A 17,247-nucleotide genomic window follows, 5' to 3' on the forward strand; every position below is an offset into this window, starting at 1 on the left:
CGTAAACTTCTGCCTTTAGAGATTAAACAGGCTTTTTCCCTAAATGTTTTTAAATCACTCCTGAAAACCCACCTCTTTCCCTTTTCCTTTGACCCCGTGTGAGATGTTGGTTTTATTTTTAGTTGGTTCTATGCTGTTTTATCTTGTTTTTAATATAGGGCTGTTTTTTTTATGTATTATGTCTTTTGTTTATTTATTTTTGCTGTTTTCTGTTATTCTATTGTTTTTTACATATTTTCTGTACAGCACTTTGGTCCTGTGCTGGGTATTTTAAAGTGCTTTATAAATAAAATTGGATTGGATTGGACTGGAGGTTCAGATAACCAACTTTGTGATTAAATAGCACCAATCCTATATCCTGAGTCACAGATACCTATAAAGAAAATATTTAGAATACAAGAAAGAACCTAAGATATTAATGTAGCAGCAAACCTCACAAGATCCTCCAGATCTCCATCAGACAGAAGTCTGAGGTTTCAGAACAAACTCAATTGTTCCAGTCAAAGATGTTTTAGTGACACAAGGGGAGGAGCTTAACACTATTGGGCAGGTAGTTTTAATGGTGAGCCTGAGCAGTATCTTTCAGAATTTCACTGTGTTAAATAAGTTGAATTATTTATAGAATGTAACACAAAACTGAATGTTACATTCATTTTTCATGAACTCAAAATATGTTTTCATTCATTTCACCAAAATCTTTACCTCTACTTTGTCAAAAAACAAAAACAAAATATCTATAGAAAAATAATGATTATTTTTACTATCAGCAAATTCTTAATCATTTCTAAACCCATATATAAAAATGAAACAAAAATAACATTCTGTGTTATTTTTCATTAGATGCTGCACCAGGACCCTGAAAAATGGCTTGCATGAGATCAGGACCTTGAGCTTTGTCCAGTATCATGCTCAGCTGGAAGGAAAGGTTAGAGGAACTTTATTTATTTATTTTTTTCACACAAAGTGTTTCAACTCATATCTTCTCTTACCTACCCTCATGCTTGCTATTTCATGTTTTTCTCGTAAGAATTAAGTTTATTTACACTTTTGATCCATAGGTGGTCCCTCCACAACCTCAAAGTTTTGCAGTGTACAGGACAGGCAGCACACTGAGAGACTCAGTCCATGTGACCATCTTGGGAGATGGCCACAGTGTCACAATTCCCACCTTGAAGTGAAAGGGGATGTCAAAGAAACACTGCTGAGATGTCTTTTGAGTGATTAAAAACAAAAACTGTTTATTCCCAATTGCCAGTCTTGATAGGTCCCATCCACCAGGACCTCCCCTTCTAGCCACTGCCCCACACCCCCTGTGGGCAGTGGGTCTGCAGGAAGATGAGCCCAAGCCCCTTTTTCGGGCTGTGCCCGGTGGGGCCCCATGGACTAAGGCCCGGTCACCAGACGCTATTTGACTGTTTGTAGCCTGAAGCAGTTTCCTGTTTTGTTGTCTTTTTCCAAATGATAATGTAAAACATTAAAAAATGCATTAAACATATTATAATTATTATACATATTATATACCATATTATATAACCAAACAGGACAGAAAAAAAGAAAAAGGATTTGCCTGTACTGTGGATTCTCTCTGTTTCCTGTCTTGTTTCAAGATCATTATTGTTCAACCTAAAAATAAAAGTTCATATTTCTCCTTTCTAACCAACTGTTTGTGTCGTGCTTTTTAGACCTTTGAATTGAACTTAACTACTTTTGGTTATGAATGTGGCTGCTGAGTTTTTAGGTTTTTTGTTTTTTTTTGGTTTTTTACTCAAAAAATAAAGGTGAAAGACGTGATTTTTGGAAGTTTGTTTAGCATAGATAAGTGTTCATTATACCAATGTGAAATTTAACGGACACTCTGAAGACATTTCATTCAAACTGATATTTTAACAGCTAACTGACAGATTGTTAGGTCTAATGTCAGACCTCGTTTGCGTCATTCTCGGAGGTTTGTCATTGTGAACAAAAGCAAGACACTCCGTACGGTTCTCACTTGCTAGAAAGGGAAGTCCGATGTTCAGCCGACTTCAAACTGACTCCCCTTGCAGGCTCTTTTATTGACCACCGTGGGTTACACAAACACAGTCATACTGGTTTAAACTGGTTACACAATGTAAAACCCATTTATCGTGCCATAAAAGCACATGTAAATGCATGTGCGAGCACGTGTGTGTGTGTATGCGCACGTGAGTGCATGTGTGTATGTGCCTCTGTATATGTGACTTCCTCCCACACAATGTATGCTTACAACTGTTTAATCACATTTCCTAGTTATCCAAAGGTCATCTCTCCTCACCGTATATGGCTTAACTTTAATGTTTCAGAATATACAAGCATAGGCGAGCCCCTAAATGGCTGGGAGTGAACATCCTTTACCAGATAAGGAACCAAAACCTTTAGATGAAATGTGCCTGCTGTTAAACACTATAACTTATTGCCTCCCCCACATCATAGATGTGTAAGGGAGGAACAGAAAAATCTCTAAACATCCAGTTTAAGAACAAGGTTTACAAATTTAAGTACAACAATGAAAACTGTTATCAAAATCAACCAACCATAAACAATCTTGTTCAGTCTTTTCAATAAATTTGTGATGGTCCTCCTGGGTCTGATCTGACAGCTCTCGACATTTTGGGACTTTCTAACGTAGTTATTTGAATATTTTGAGATTCATGGTTTGCTTAATATTCATGATGTTTCTTAGTTTTGTACTACTTGGTGAATTTAGTCTTGTTTTTGGTTCTGAGTTGGTTCTTCATCTTTTACATTGGAATAATAGCATTTAATTTCTCAGTGAGCTGAGTACAGGATTTGACGCCCTTTTCTTAATTTTGTTAGTTTAATTGAAAGGAAGGTTTGTGTATAGGAAATGAATTACTGTTGTTCCATGTGTGAAACAAAATTAAATTAAACTTCTGGTGGCAAAGATTCAATTAGGTTCTGGAGACATTCCTCAGTGATTTTGGTTCAAACTGATGTGAAAGTGTCAAAAAGTATCTGCAGATTTGTCAGCTCCATGATGAAACTTTCCACCACATCCTTTTCATTCCTGTGACTAGAAAATGGACCCACAGACTGTGAGGGATTTGAACTGCCACAAGTGGTGCTACCAGTGATTTGCAATATAACAGTTTAGTTTCTTGAATTGTGTTTGGATTTTGACAATTTGTTGTTAAACTGATTAATTTCATACATTACATCCATGTAAATTATTGTTTCAACAAATGGTGACACATTCACATACATTAGTTCAGAATTCAGAAATAAAGCAACTTGCCACTTGCTTTTTTTGGCTCTTCCTCAGACACAAATAAAGCTGACAGAAAGTTCAGGTCTGTTTCTCTCTCTGTCTGATAATCATGATGTTCAAGCTAAACCAAGCAGCACTGCTCTTCATCGAGCTATTAGTGATGTGGCATGTCTCTGCAGGTAAAGACTACATTTGTGTTTAAGATCATTTTTTTTCTAGATTAGATACCGATATATATTTATATTGACAGATTGTCTCCATTAAACTTCATACACTGTTAGAGCTATCCACATTTTATATTAAGATATTTTTTCCCTCTAAACTTCAGTAATGCTTCAAGACGAAAACAGAGCTATGATGGTGTCCAGAGGAGACTCAGTGACGCTGACATGCAACATATCCAAGACAAATGCAACACAAATCTCCTGGATCCACAGCAGATCTTTTTTTCAATATTCCATTGAGCTGAATCGCACCTATTCAAATTTCTCATTGCATAGACTGAAAATAAATCATGAGCTCCCTACAAAGCTAATTATTTTTAGTGCTCAGCCCAAAGATGAAGGAATTTATAAATGTAGCATAGCAGGCAAATGTGGTGTAAACATCCTTACATGGAATTTAACTTTGTCTGATAGTCCCAAAGGTGGGTAGCGAAAAAGGCAGATGAATCACTTCTAGTAAAGGTTAAATAAGCCATTTAAATTAATTCTCTGCTGATTTTATACAGAATCAATTTCATCACAATATTTTCTATACATACTCCCACCTGCAATTGGATTCCTTCTATTAAGCAATCAGGTATGATGAAATAACACTCAGACACTTGTAACAGTTCAACGTGCACGGGTGAGAGCTCAACGGAGACTCACACACCCCTGCAGCAGCTCTCTGCCTTTATTTATACACAGCATGAAGCATACAGAAGAGGAAGTAACATTCTTATCTAGTCAAGCAAGCTGCGCTGACTTCTTAGAATGCTCTGTTCTCAGAATAACGGTGCGCAGGCGACATCTATTCTTAAACGGCGATTTCCTGTTTCTGTCAGATAGTCTAACAGTAAGCAATTTCCTATAAATGCAAGGTGCAGACAGTTAGTTGTTCAGCTGGTTGAGTGCAGACAGAAATATGAACACTTTTAGCTTTAGTATATCAGCAATAATGAATAATAAAATGTCTTAATAATAAAAATCTTCTGACAGTGGTATCACACTAGCTGTCTTCCTCTACAGGTGAGTACAACTTTTATAACTTCATGATGCATGCATGAATGTTGCTCTTTTTTATGCTGATGCAGAACTGTTGCAGAAGTGCTTGTAAGACGGATTTAATTATTAAACAACAATTTTATTGTGTATGCCTGCATTGAAAGAGTTAGTTCATTTCAAATTACCAATGATTATTTTTTAGTTGACCGAGCAGTTAATTTTACGTACATGTTGAGGATTTGAAACATCTAAATGCGGCGTGTTGTGAATTTTTGTGTGTTCACTATTTCTGCAAACACCACAAATCTAATCTAAATTAAAAGAGGTGAATCAGCCCTGTGTGCTTTAGCTTGGCCTATTTTTCTATGCAGTAGAGGATGAAAAGAGGAAATGTCAGTAGTGAAGACGTGTTTGTGGTTAGAGTCAAAGTTGAGTCAAGGGCCATTTTCTATCCAACCGCTACCTCTATGTTCCCTTTTTTTTTTTTAACTAGAAATTATCCCAGCTAATTATTTTCTCAGAGCCCAGTCTGCAGAGGCTCATCACACTTAAACCTAAAAGCTTTTGGAGATATATATATATATGGTACACAGGTAACCAATCCAACAACAACACAGGAAACAACACAGGATCGAGCAATAAGAAGGACAACAAAATTGTAATGCTGAATTCATAACTCGAGGATAACTGGATCATAGGTGTAACTAAACACAAACATTTACCAGGTATGGCCTGGTATTTTTATGTTTAACTTGTGGTAAGTTACAGCGCGTTAGCAAGCACAAGAGTGTAACAGTATATAGTTACAGTATTGTACTTATATATATCAAAGTGAGCTGTATTACAAAGTGTTACAATATAAAAAAGAAAGGCTTCCAAGGACAGTTTTCATTCTATATTCTATATTTCTATTGGTATGAATTTTCAGTTCGTGTTGTTTCCAAATTATGTTTTAATATATAAACAATTCAATATATAATTCAGTTCATTATCAAACATGTTAAAAAAAATATAGCTACAAATAGTGACTGCTTTCATTGTCTGGGTTTTCTCACAGTGATGGACATTTTGCATTTCCTGTGGTCACGATAAGATTTAGAGTTTGTTACAATTTACCACCCAACTCTCATGTGATAATGGACCCGAAACAGGTGGATATAACTAAGATGTGGGGTATCATTATTGGTAACTGTTTTTACTCTGCAGAAAAATGATGATGAGGACATTGAATCAGGATCCAGTCCAGGATCAGTTTCCACCTAATTCAGGAGACCAGGTCAGGAGATCTTTGTCATATTTAACACTCTCACATGTCTCTGCCTTATTTTCTTTCCTAGTTTCACCACCAATTCATTTGATCCTTTTTGGTCTTCATAGGCAGCGTTCTCTCAACCACAGGGTGGCGCTGCTCACTGTAAAAACGACAAACAGAGCGGTCAGTATATGGAGAGGCTGAATTTAATCTATGGTCACTACTGAGCTGATCAGTCTTCCAGTTACACAGAGACATGGACGTTTTTCAACTTGAAAGCTGAAACTGCAGGGGAACCCCATCAGAAAGAGGACAGCAGGGCTACTGTTGCAAAGAAATGTTGGATTCAAGGACTAGAGAAAGGACATGAACATGCTGTTTCAGAGACAGAAGGAGCATTTTTAAAAAGTTTTCAGTGCATCCATCCATCCATCCATCCATCCATTCGCTTCCGCTTCTCCTTTTCAGGGTCGCGGGGGGCGCTGGAGCCTATCCCAGCTGTCATAGGGCGAGAGGCGGGGTACACCCTGGACAGGTCGCCAGTCTGTCGCAGGGCCAACACACAGGGACAGACAACCATTCACACTCACATTCACTCGCACATTCACACCTAATGGCAATTTGGATTATCCAATTAACCTATCCCCACAAGACTGTCTTTGGACGGTGGGAGGAAGCCGGAGTACCCGGAGAGAACCCACGCAAACACGGGAAGAACATGCAAACTCCACACAGAAAGACCCCAGCCTGATGTTGGAATTGAACTCAGGACCTTCTTGCTGTGCGGCAACAGTGCTAACCACCGTGCCACCGTTTTCAGTGCAGTGAAAACTTATTCAGGAACATTGTATATTAATGTATTTAAACGGCTATAACGGTTACTGAAAGGTACATAACAAAGTCATAATAAAATAATACACTATATTTACAATCCCCATATATCTTTGATGATATGTCAGTATTTTTTTCAGTACAGACAATGGCAACAATGAACATGGTTTAAAAAACCTCAAACATTTTTATCACTTTCACCTTTAGATCAGTGTTTCCAGGAAAGAGGTGCTTTCTGTCACGATCCTGGGTCTTATGACCCAGCGTTTTGAGTTTTAGTTCATTTTGATGTTTTTAGTTTAGGTTTAAGCTCATTAGATTTCTATGTTCATTTGCTTATTATATTCCCCTTGTGTTTTCAACCCTTGTGTTAAGTCTCCTTTATTCTTCATGTGTTTCATGTCTGTTTCTTATGTTGTCAAGTTATGTAGTCAGTGTTTCATTGTTTCCTATTTTATTTTGAAAGAGGTCCTGTGCTTTGGTGGTCTGTTTTGCTCTTTCCCTGTGGGCGTCGTTATGTTCATGTTGTGTCTACTTTGCCTTTCTGTCCCATGTTTCAGCTTCCTATGTTCTGTCTCAGTTGCTGTTAAGTTTACATGTTTTGGGTTCAGTCAGTGTGTTTCCTGTTTTACTTTGAAGGTCCACGTCTCATGTGAGTGTTTCTAGTTTTGCTTCCCTTGTCTCGTCCAGCCTGATTACTCCCAGCTGTGTTCTCCTTCTGTGTCTCATTCCCTCGTTATCCCTCTGTGTATTTAAGCCCTGTGTTTCTCTTTGTCAGTGTCGTAGTCTCCCTCATGGCTGTGTTTCCCTGTGTGTCAGGTTATCCATGCCCCAGTTTAGTTTTGTTATATTTTTCGGTCCATTCTGCAATAAAGCAGCTTTTTTGAGTTTAATTTCATTGTCGTGAGTTTTGCGTTTGGGTCCTTCTCCTGCCTGTACACTGCCGAAACATGACAGCTTTCTATATGTTCACAATGCATACCACAAGAAATCATCAAAGTAATAGGGCTTTTTGTCTCTTTGTGAAAAACAAAACATTAAGTGGACTTGATGGCCTTGCTGGATGTAAGAGAAAATTTAATGGCATTTTTAACATGACCCAACTTTACACTAATACAAGTTTTATCAAATTAATTCAACACATTTTAAGTTATCGTGATTACAGACAGAATGACATACACAAATGCTACCAAAATACAACCTATCTGGTGAAGTGAATAAATATCCATGTTATGGAAATAATGGATGAACTGAACAGAATCCACTTGGAGCTTTGAGAGAACAACACGTGGTTGTTTTCAGAATTAAGAAAAATGATTTTAAACCTTTTAATCTTTTCAGTGGAGATTATCAGTGACAATTAGTTTTTAGTTTCTTAGCTGGTTTATTCCATAGTCCTCAGCACTGGCTCCCCTCAGGGCTCCCCTCCTGTTCACGCTGCTTACATATGACTGCTCACCCATCCATCCAGGCTGTCATATTGTAAAGTTTGCGGACAACACAGCTGTTGTTGGTTGCATCACAAACAAGGATGAGACTGGCTACAGGAAGGAGGTGGAACACTAAGAGGACTGGTGCAGGAAAAACAATCTCTAGAGATTGGCATATTTAAGTACAGAGCTGTGTCCAGAAGAGACTTGTTGATGTTGACTTGCACCATATTAATAAAAAAATAAAACAATCTCTTGAACCAAAGTAAGATCTGAGGATAGCAGCGATAGCAGTGTTGCCTGTGCTTTTTTTTAGAAAAGTATAGTTTAAAATGAGTTTAACCAACATGCATATTAACATGCATAATGCCAAACAAGATTTGATTAGCAAGTTGTTTTTTTTAACAAAGCTAAATGCATAAATGTAGAACACATAGTGCATAGGTGTCAAACTCTGGCCCGTGGGCCAAATTTGGCCCGCAGCCTAATTACATTTGGCCCGTGAAGCCACACCAAATTTCTATTAGAGCTGGCCTACTGGTATTATACAGCTAATATATATATTGTTTAGTATTAAGCTTTGCTTGTTCCATATTCAGTTTTTCAGAAAAACTTGTTTGAGTCCATAAAAAGAAGATTCATTCTCATATCTGGAGGAAGATTTTTTTTTCAATAAATATTAATGTTAGCCTGCAACTTTGTTCCAGTTTCGAATTTTGGCCAACTGTGTATTTGAGTTTGATACCCCTGACATAGTGGAACCACATGTAATGCTTTTAAAAAGCCAGCAGATGGTGATAGTTGATTATATGTTATGACACGATATGTAACTATATTGATACGTTGGTTAGCACTAACTGGAACAAGTGTGATTTAAAAAAGGGCCTTAACCCTTTGTGTATCTAAGATGAATACTTCGGATGTTCAGAATTGGAGGTTCGTGATAATTGGAATACCTGTTTAAGTTAGCTCTGTGTTTTTCTGCATTGCTGTGAGCGCGCCAAATACATTCTGTTTTTTAGAGGATGTTTTGTGGTCATTACGTTGAGAGGCTCAGTTCAAGCTGTCAGCTGACAAGAAAACAATTCTGAGAAAAACTGAACAGGAAACAAAGTGTGCAAAAGAAAACACACACTGGATGAATCGCTCTACAGTTTGGAGCGATCTGAACAGCGATCTCTGGTGGCAATTTCTACATCTACAGGTAATATCTGACGGTGATGTTATTTCCATGACATAAAAAATATTGTTAGACTGGTTGCAGGTGAAATAGAACATATTGTATCTTCCTCTGCTTTTGTTTGTAGTGTTTGTGGCATGGTTCTGATTCGTTTCGACCCAGTATTTTTAGTTCTCGTGTATTGGCTTTTTTTGAATGTTGGATCGTTTTGTTTCCCTGGTGCTTTGTTGATTATTATTATTATTATTATTATTATTATTATTATTATTATTATTATTATTAATCTATTTTCAGTGATTCTGGTTTAGGGTTTTGTGTCTCATGTTTTGCATAGTTTGAGTTTCATGTGTTATATTCTGTCTGCCTCTCTGTGTCGAGTCTGCATCCTAGTGTGATGGTTTCCTGTTTTATTTTGATAGCCCCTGTCTGTTGTCAGTGTGTTCAGTTTTGCTTCTCCCCTGTCTCGTTAGTCTAATTTCTCCCAGCTGTCTCCCTCCTGTTACTCCCCTGTGTATATAAGCCCTGTGTTTTCCTGTGCTCTCTGTCGCATCGTACCCTCAACCTGCTGTGTGCTTTGTCTCCTGGTCCGGTTTAGTATTTCTATTCCAGTTCCTCTGTCCAGAGGTTTGTTTGTTTTTTGGTATTTTTATTGAGTAAGAGGTTTTTTACCAGCAATAAAGCTGCTCCTTTATTACTCCCCACCTTTTCATATGAAGAACCATTATTTTTCATGGTCCCTGTGCATGAAAAGTCACAAAGTAGAGTGTGGTGACAGGGTGTGGTTTGCGGCTCAACTGCAGGGGAGAGGTGAAGCAGAGGGTTCAGGGTTGGAGTCAGGAGAGTCTGGCTGCCACAGCTGCAAGTCACTCCCAATTTGATCTTAATAGAATGGTGGGACCTGTGACGTTGAGCAAAAAAAGGAAGGAGAGCAGAGGAGATGGATGAAAAATCTGTGTGTGAAACACTGTGAAAACAGTCTGTACATAGTTGACCTGTAAGTTTGAAGCAGTGTCGTTGTCCCCCAATAACCACTGATACATAATGAAGCAGAGAAAAGGCCTGCCTCCATGGTGAGCCCCTACAATGATTAAATGTTCCCTTGATCTTTCTCTCATCTCTAAAACACTTTGTCCGGCCCCTTACACAGGACCATTTTCCCTTGGGAGACCCTACGAAGGAGCAAATCTTCTGTTTTTATTTTAAAAGTTAAATTTAACATGTATGTACATTACAGAATACCATTCCCATTTCCCCAATTTAGTTTGCTGGAAGCTGATAATCAAAAGTACAAGGTCCTTGTCAGTGGTTGTGAAAACTTGTATTAACTTAATTGTATCCTGCTGTGTGCTACATATGAGAAAATACACCTCTGTGTATTTTTCTGAGCCAATTCTCACAGCTGTTTCTGGATTTCATCTGTGGAAACGTCTAAGGAGAACAAGGTAACCACAACTGTAATATTGTATGACCTGTTGTCACTAAGTTACAAGGTTAACTTACTGTGGGCGTCTGTAGATAACATTGCCACATTAATCAATTAAGTCTTGTTCTATTTAAAATGAAAAGAGATTTTTTAACAGCTGTTGGCAAATTTTACAAAAACATAACTGAGTTCCAGATGAAAGGTAAGTGGATGTTGAAAGAGCCATGAAAGTACACACATACATGTAAAAAAAAAAAAATACACATAACAGACACATTTCCTAAAACTTCATTGCATCAGTTATTTATTGCACACACAAATCAGTCGACATACAGGTTCAACTCGTTCCATTTCATTCCATTGTTTAACTGTGGTGTACAAAATAGCCACAAAGTGTCTGCATTTAACCTTTCTAAGATTTTCACTGTTACACACATCACATGTCAGAATTGTAAATGTAAAAAAGAAGATCTATTCAGTACCTGCCGGTGTTCCTGCAGGTTTTAGATGTGTCCTTGAACCAACACAGCTGATTTAAATGGCTAAATTAGCTCCTCAACATGTCCTGCAGTTCTCCAGAGGCCTGGTAACGAACTAATCATGTGATTCAGGTGTGTTGACCCAAGGTGAGATCTAAAACCTGCAGGACACCGGCCCTCGAGGCCTGGAATTGCCCACCCCTGGTCTAACTGGTAATAACAGAAAAAACCCTGTTTTCATAGAAGTTACTTTAAACTAATATTGCCCTGTAACCTTTAAAAAAAATAATAACACCATATTTACACATGGAATGTATACATAATGTACCTGTTAAAGTTATATTCTAATTATATATTATAATTCAATAAAAATAGTTTTGACAAAAGAATATTGCATTTACTGTACAGAACAACAAGCGGTCTTTAGCCCAGGTGCAAAAAATATTTCAAAACATCCAAGGTAAGTGTAGGCAGAACTCGTTTTTTTTAATGTTTTACCCTATTCGTATCACTAAATATCCAAAAGTTCATAAAAATGTAAGTGGAGTTTCTGACAGTTTATTTATTAAACATAAAACAAAACCTTTAAAACAAAAACTCTAGATATGTCAGTGGTGACCTGCTTGATATTAGCCAGTCTTTTAGTGCAAAAAACATTCAGACAGGTGTTAAAAAATGGGAATTTTTGGAAGACATAATTTCCTCTATATGTACAGTATGGTAAGTAAAGATGAGGCCTAGAACATAAACAGAAGGAGTAAAGCAAGAAGAACGTCCTTCAAGCCTTAAACTATTTTCTACACACATCAACATAAATCTCATCTCTGAAATAATTTTCTACACTAAAGTTTAAAAAGTAATTAAAAATTAGTGCCACAGGGATAAATTAATTTCACTTCCTATGTTATGTATATTCCCATAATTGATGCATGGGTACCGTTTGATAGGACATATGCAACAAATGTCAAAGGTAGAGGTTGTTTATAATGTTATTCATGCACCTTGGAAAATTCTCAACTTCTTAATCGCAGTGAGAAATAAATTCTATCATACACTGACCTGTTGCAAAATATCCATTTAATACACTGTAAGGTCAATATGCTTAAGGATATCTGTTTCTTTCATGTGTACCTTCCATTTCCCAGAAACTGTGAACACAAAGAGGACTGTAACGTGAGAACACAGTCAGGGATCATGTTTTGTAAAGTCTTAAGAACAGGTGTGACTGCATGTTTTCACAGATTTTAAACTTGATTAACAAAGATAAAGATCAGATAAAAAAAATGTCACTCCTTAAATAAAAAACTACATAAAACAGCTGACTGTGTAGTTTAAATATACAGTGGAACAATACTAGTTCAGTTTCAATAAAATTTGAGATTAGGGGATTTTACATGAGTATCATAATAGCCTATATGTGAATATAAAAATACATATTTTTTTTAAAGAGTCATGGAAAGTCTGCCCTGTTGTTTCATGTTGCATTTTTATTTTATTTTTTCCAGTTTAAGGTTAGCAGTATGGGCCTGGTTTTTTAAAGTCATTCCAAATCTGCTCACGGTTAGTGTGTGGATCAGTTGTGGTGGCTACTATCCCGGAGAAGACACATCGATTATATGGCAAAGGAATTACATGGAAGTAACCCCAGTTTGGGGGGTCAGTGGGAGGAATGCCCAGGTGCTGCATTAACAACCCTAAATACACATCCTCAATGTAAACTGCTTTAACATGTCTGGATGCCTCAATGAGCTTTTTTGGGAGGTCTAAAGACAAAATGTAGCCCAGGCCCAGAGCATAGCGGGGGTACTGTGGCGGAGCATAAATGTCATGAGGTAGGTACCACTTAGAGCTTGGATCTCGCAGTACTGTAGCGCCTCTTGCCACAAGCCCAGTCATATAGTTTGCTTTTTGAGCATTCAAGAGCATACTGACAAGATTATGTACATTCAGAAACATGTCTGAATCAATCTTCATAGCATAAGAGGGGCTGGAGCAGTGTGCAGTTAGCCACTCCAGCATCACCATGGTCTTAATGGTGAGATTCTTGTAGCAGTCCACAAAGTTGCTCTGGATCAGGTCGTGATGCTCTTTGCTCTCCTGAAGTACTTGCTGTTGGACCTGCTCCACCTCCTCCCCGGTGTGCAGCCCCAGTAAAAAGAACAGCCTCACCACTTTGTCCAGGACAAGACTTTCACTCCCCCAGGTTTTGCGGATGATGTCACGGTGTTGCCTATTGTTTGGGGCCACAGGAACGATCAGAACCACAAATGGCTTCTCCTGTTCACATTTCTGTGGCTCATTTATGATGTACTGGTAGTCATGGGGGTATTCAACTAAATATGGTCCAGGAGACACGTAAGGAACCGGTGTTGGTGGTACAGTTGTATTTTGAGAAGTGGAGTTGTCATTAGTTGTAGTGTTTAGTGAGGATATGTTTAGTCTCTGACCACTGAAGAAATTCAACAAACTTGCTGATTGATTTTGCATCCACCTTTTTGGGTTTCCGTCTGGTATCATTGTATTTCTGTAATAAATCAGGAACACACCTGCAAATACCAGAATAAAGACGAAATACTTGTTCCGGGAAATTATGCACCACCTCCAATCCTCTGCTGGTTTCACATGTTCCACCATTTCTTGGCTAAGAGGAGAGATAAGGTATTGAGATATCTTTCTGTCAGTGGTTTTGCTTTCAAACAAATCAATTCATCCAATTATTAAATGCAAGTTATTAGAGTGCTATTACCTCACACGGGCTGTTTTATCAGTTTAATGATCCCTCAGGATCCCTCAGAATCATTAAATGGATAAAACCCTAAAGTAATGTTTTAGCTTCATATTTATTCAAATTTTCTATAGAAATATCTCTCAGCTAGTGACAGTTTGCTTTCCTACTCCCTTATTTGAGAGACATGAGAGACGAAAATGCATTTAAAAAGGTTACATACCTTCATTGGATGTTAACATTCAGTTTTCTAAAAATGTAAGCTTTCCCCCTTGTCCAGTTATACAAAGAAAAAAACTGAGGAGATGTTGTTTCGCTGAAAGATTCATGTCAACGCTGGCATTTTGTTTCACAGGGACAGACTAGAGCAGACACCAAGCAGTGTTAATGCTTTCCAGGGATTAACAGCCCATCCTATGACTGTTCTAAGGTTGAGTGAGTAACCATGGTATTGTGTGACGTCTCTTACCTGTGAGGCAGCCACACCTTTGTTTTCTCCACACCTTTGTTTAACCTGTGAAAGACTGCTAACCCTCCTAAGGCTTCGTGAATACCTGTTTGCCTTTTCTGATCTTGAGTGTAACTAAATTACAATGTGTACAAAAAAAATATATTTCCAATTTTGTGATACATATAAATATAAACTTTTTTGACTGAAAGTTGCTGTAGGGTGCTCACATTAATTGTCTATTATTTAACTTTTTACCAGTTTGGAAGGCTTTTGCATAACACCAATACACACCTGTATGATTACTGGTTCGAGGAACAAGATCCTTTATCTAAGTATTATATTAAGTAGTTAAGAGCAATATTAAGTATTACAATGATCCATGTCAGTTTGTAAACAGCCATTTAACAGACAGTTTAGGTATCACAATGTTATGGCATAATTTGAATGTATCACTGTATAATCCACATTATTATCTGTAGCTAAAATGTATTGATGACTTCTAAACAACTCATATGCAGGAACGTTGTTGAGAGTTAATAGACAAACATACTGTTCTGAAGACAGAAACTGGTCTGTGTACAAAGCATTATTCATTTGCATTTGTTGACGTTGTATAACGAAAAATGCCGCTTTGTGGGTATTTCCTACTTTCATTTCTACTTGTACCAATGTAAATGTACACCAACGGTTCACTACATAAAACTTCCCGTCTGCAGGAATGTGGGAGTGAACCAGGATGAGGTCAAACAAACAATAGCTCGATAGCTCTCGATAGCTGCCTCAGGTGTATGCCTCTGCTGTACGAAATTAGATAACATGTAAAGGAGAGGAAAGCCTGTGTGTGTGTGTGTGTGTGTGTGTGTGTGTGTGTGTGTGTGTGTGTGTGTGTGTGTGTGTGTGTGTGTGTGTGTGTGTGTGTGTGTGTGTGTGTGTGTGTGTGTGTGTGTGTGTGTGTGTGTGTGTGTGTGTGTAAGAAGAGATAGTCAGACAGTGAAGCTGCACCCAATGGAGTAGAAGAAGAGCGCCAAGAGGTTAGGATCAACCTGTGCGCCAATACAGGGGGCTTAAGTCTAAACTATGGCCCTCTCCCCATTGGTTTTTTGACCAATCAGAGAGAAGCACATTCTTGTTTATATATTTTTTTACTGCCAAATTAGGGCTATGTGTCTTCCGGAAATTGGCTACAGAAAACTCCTGCAGACTGTGTTTTTTTCATGGGAAAGAGATCCATATACATTATTTTTTTTAACACTGGAAGTCCCAGGCTTTTCTAAGCCCAAGTCAGCCAAGTGGAAGCTAAACTGGCTAGTCTTTTAGCATCAATTCATATGTAAATGAACAGTAAATTAGGTTGTTACTTGAGAAGTGGGGGAGTGGGGGTGTGTGAATGATTGCGGATTTCTAACTGCCAACTGCCTCTTTGTTAGTGTGTGGGGGTGGGGAGCTGCTAAAAGCTGTGGACTTCCTTTCCTGTTGAAGTCAATGAAATTGTCACCTTGCGGGGTTTACTAGGCTGCTGCTCAGCAAACCTGTGAAACCCACAGTATAACCCTAACCCTGCAGTATATTGCAAGTAAACCTGACAAGTTTGGGATCAAGTTTTGGGTGGCTAACTGCCAACAGCCTCTTTGTTAGTGTGTGGGGGTGGGGAGCTGCTAAAAGCTGTGAACTTCCTTTCCTGTTGAGGTCAATGAAATTGTCATCTTGCGGGGTTTACTAGGCTGCTGCTCAGCAAACATGTGAAACCCACAGTATAACCCTAACCCTGCAGTATATAGCAAGTAAACCTGACAAGTTTCGGATCAAGTTTTGGGTGGCTTGCGACCTAAAATCAAAGTACATTTGCAATGTCTTCCAATATCTTGGCAAGGGAAGTACATTTGCAAGAGAGTTGGCTCACTCTCATATGGCTGGGAAGAAGGCAAGAAAAGAACAGTTGCTTTGGACACAACCCTCCACACCTTTTTTGTTTGTTGTTTTTTTGTACTGTTTTTATCAATAAATCTCAGCAACAAAGGAAATACACCCATGTGTGTTGATTTCTCCCTAAGATGGCAAACAGAAACACAAGTTTCCTTGTGGGTTAGGGTTAGGCCACACCTAGACGAGTTAGGGTTAGGCCACACCTAGACGAGTTAGGGTTAGGCCACACCTAGACGAGTTAGGGTTAGGCCACACCTAGACGAGTTAGGGTTAGGCCACACCTAGACGAGTTAGGGTTAGGCCACACCTAGACGAGTTAGGGTTAGGCCACACCTAACCTAGTGGCTCAGCACCACCTTATTTACATAACAAAAGCAGCAGTTCACAGTTCAGTCCAGGATATTAGCTAAAAGCTTACCAGCCATTTGGCTGGTTGGCGGGTTTTAAACGTAGAAAAGCCAAATGGCTGCTCTCTGGGAGTTCCTGCTTGAGGCAGTAAATGAGTGAAAATTTGGATTGGGACTGAGACCCTCTCTTGCCTTAGATAAAAAGAACCCCAACAGTGTGTAAACTTATCAGCTGTTTGGGCTGCGTTTTTTGGGGGTTAATGTGACAGGACTGAGGAAACAGAACCAACCTCATGCTCCCTTCCAGAAAACGGGACATTAGAACACTACCAAAAAATGCCCTCTCGAGTACTGTGTGAATTTTATAAATGTAGGGTTTTCCTACTTCAGTTTTTGTTGTGTCTTTTGAAACTGACAATTTGTTTCAAGGAGACGAGTACATTCTCACACAGTCACCCCAAGATAAAAGGAGAGAGATTCTGATGTCGCAGTCATGAATGCAACTCTGTGCTGAAACCTAACAACATCATTCCACCAAGCTGAAATTACTTCTGAATACTTTTAAGTTAAACTATGTTATAAATTCAATATGATGACACAAAGTTTGCAGACTTTTAAAAATCGGTATTCTCCATATTATGTGTTCTATCCTTATGTTATATGAGTCCCCTTCTGGAGAACATGTGAACTTTGTAAAACTTTATCAGGCAACTCTCCCAGTAATATCCATTAGAGTTTTCATGTTATTCAT

General features: G+C 38.3%; 1 protein-coding gene across 3 annotated transcripts; it reads right to left on the reverse strand.

Annotated features, from left to right (window-relative positions):
- Positions 1–10,858: 10,858 nt before the first annotated feature.
- LOC146500557 (beta-1,3-galactosyltransferase 2-like) lies at positions 10,859–15,430 on the reverse strand. 3 transcript variants are annotated; one of them, XR_014869895.1, is made up of 3 exons: positions 13,999–15,408; positions 11,262–13,691; positions 10,859–11,154 (listed from the first exon to the last, which is right to left on the reverse strand). XR_014869895.1 is itself a non-coding variant. In XM_085136050.1 (3 exons), exons 1-3 carry the CDS (start codon positions 14,002–14,004, stop codon positions 12,563–12,565), a joined length of 819 nt encoding a protein of 272 aa, XP_084992176.1. In that variant the 5' UTR covers positions 14,005–15,430; the 3' UTR covers positions 10,859–12,562. The 3 variants fall into 3 exon arrangements, 2 of the variants coding, with proteins under 2 accessions (XP_084992176.1, XP_084992175.1); XM_085136050.1 differs by having other exon boundaries at positions 10,859–13,280; positions 13,597–13,691; positions 13,999–15,430; XM_085136049.1 differs by having other exon boundaries at positions 10,859–13,691.
- Positions 15,431–17,247: the final 1,817 nt, after the last annotated feature.

This window comes from Neolamprologus multifasciatus, chromosome 16, assembly GCF_963576455.1.
Source record: "Neolamprologus multifasciatus chromosome 16, fNeoMul1.2, whole genome shotgun sequence".
Lineage (NCBI taxonomy): Eukaryota > Metazoa > Chordata > Actinopteri > Cichliformes > Cichlidae > Neolamprologus > Neolamprologus multifasciatus.

Coding starts and splice junctions, on each gene's coding strand:
- LOC146500557 (XM_085136049.1), bottom strand. CDS start 13,684: ATGGTGGAACATGTGAAACCAGCAGAGGATTGGAGGTGGTGCATAATT.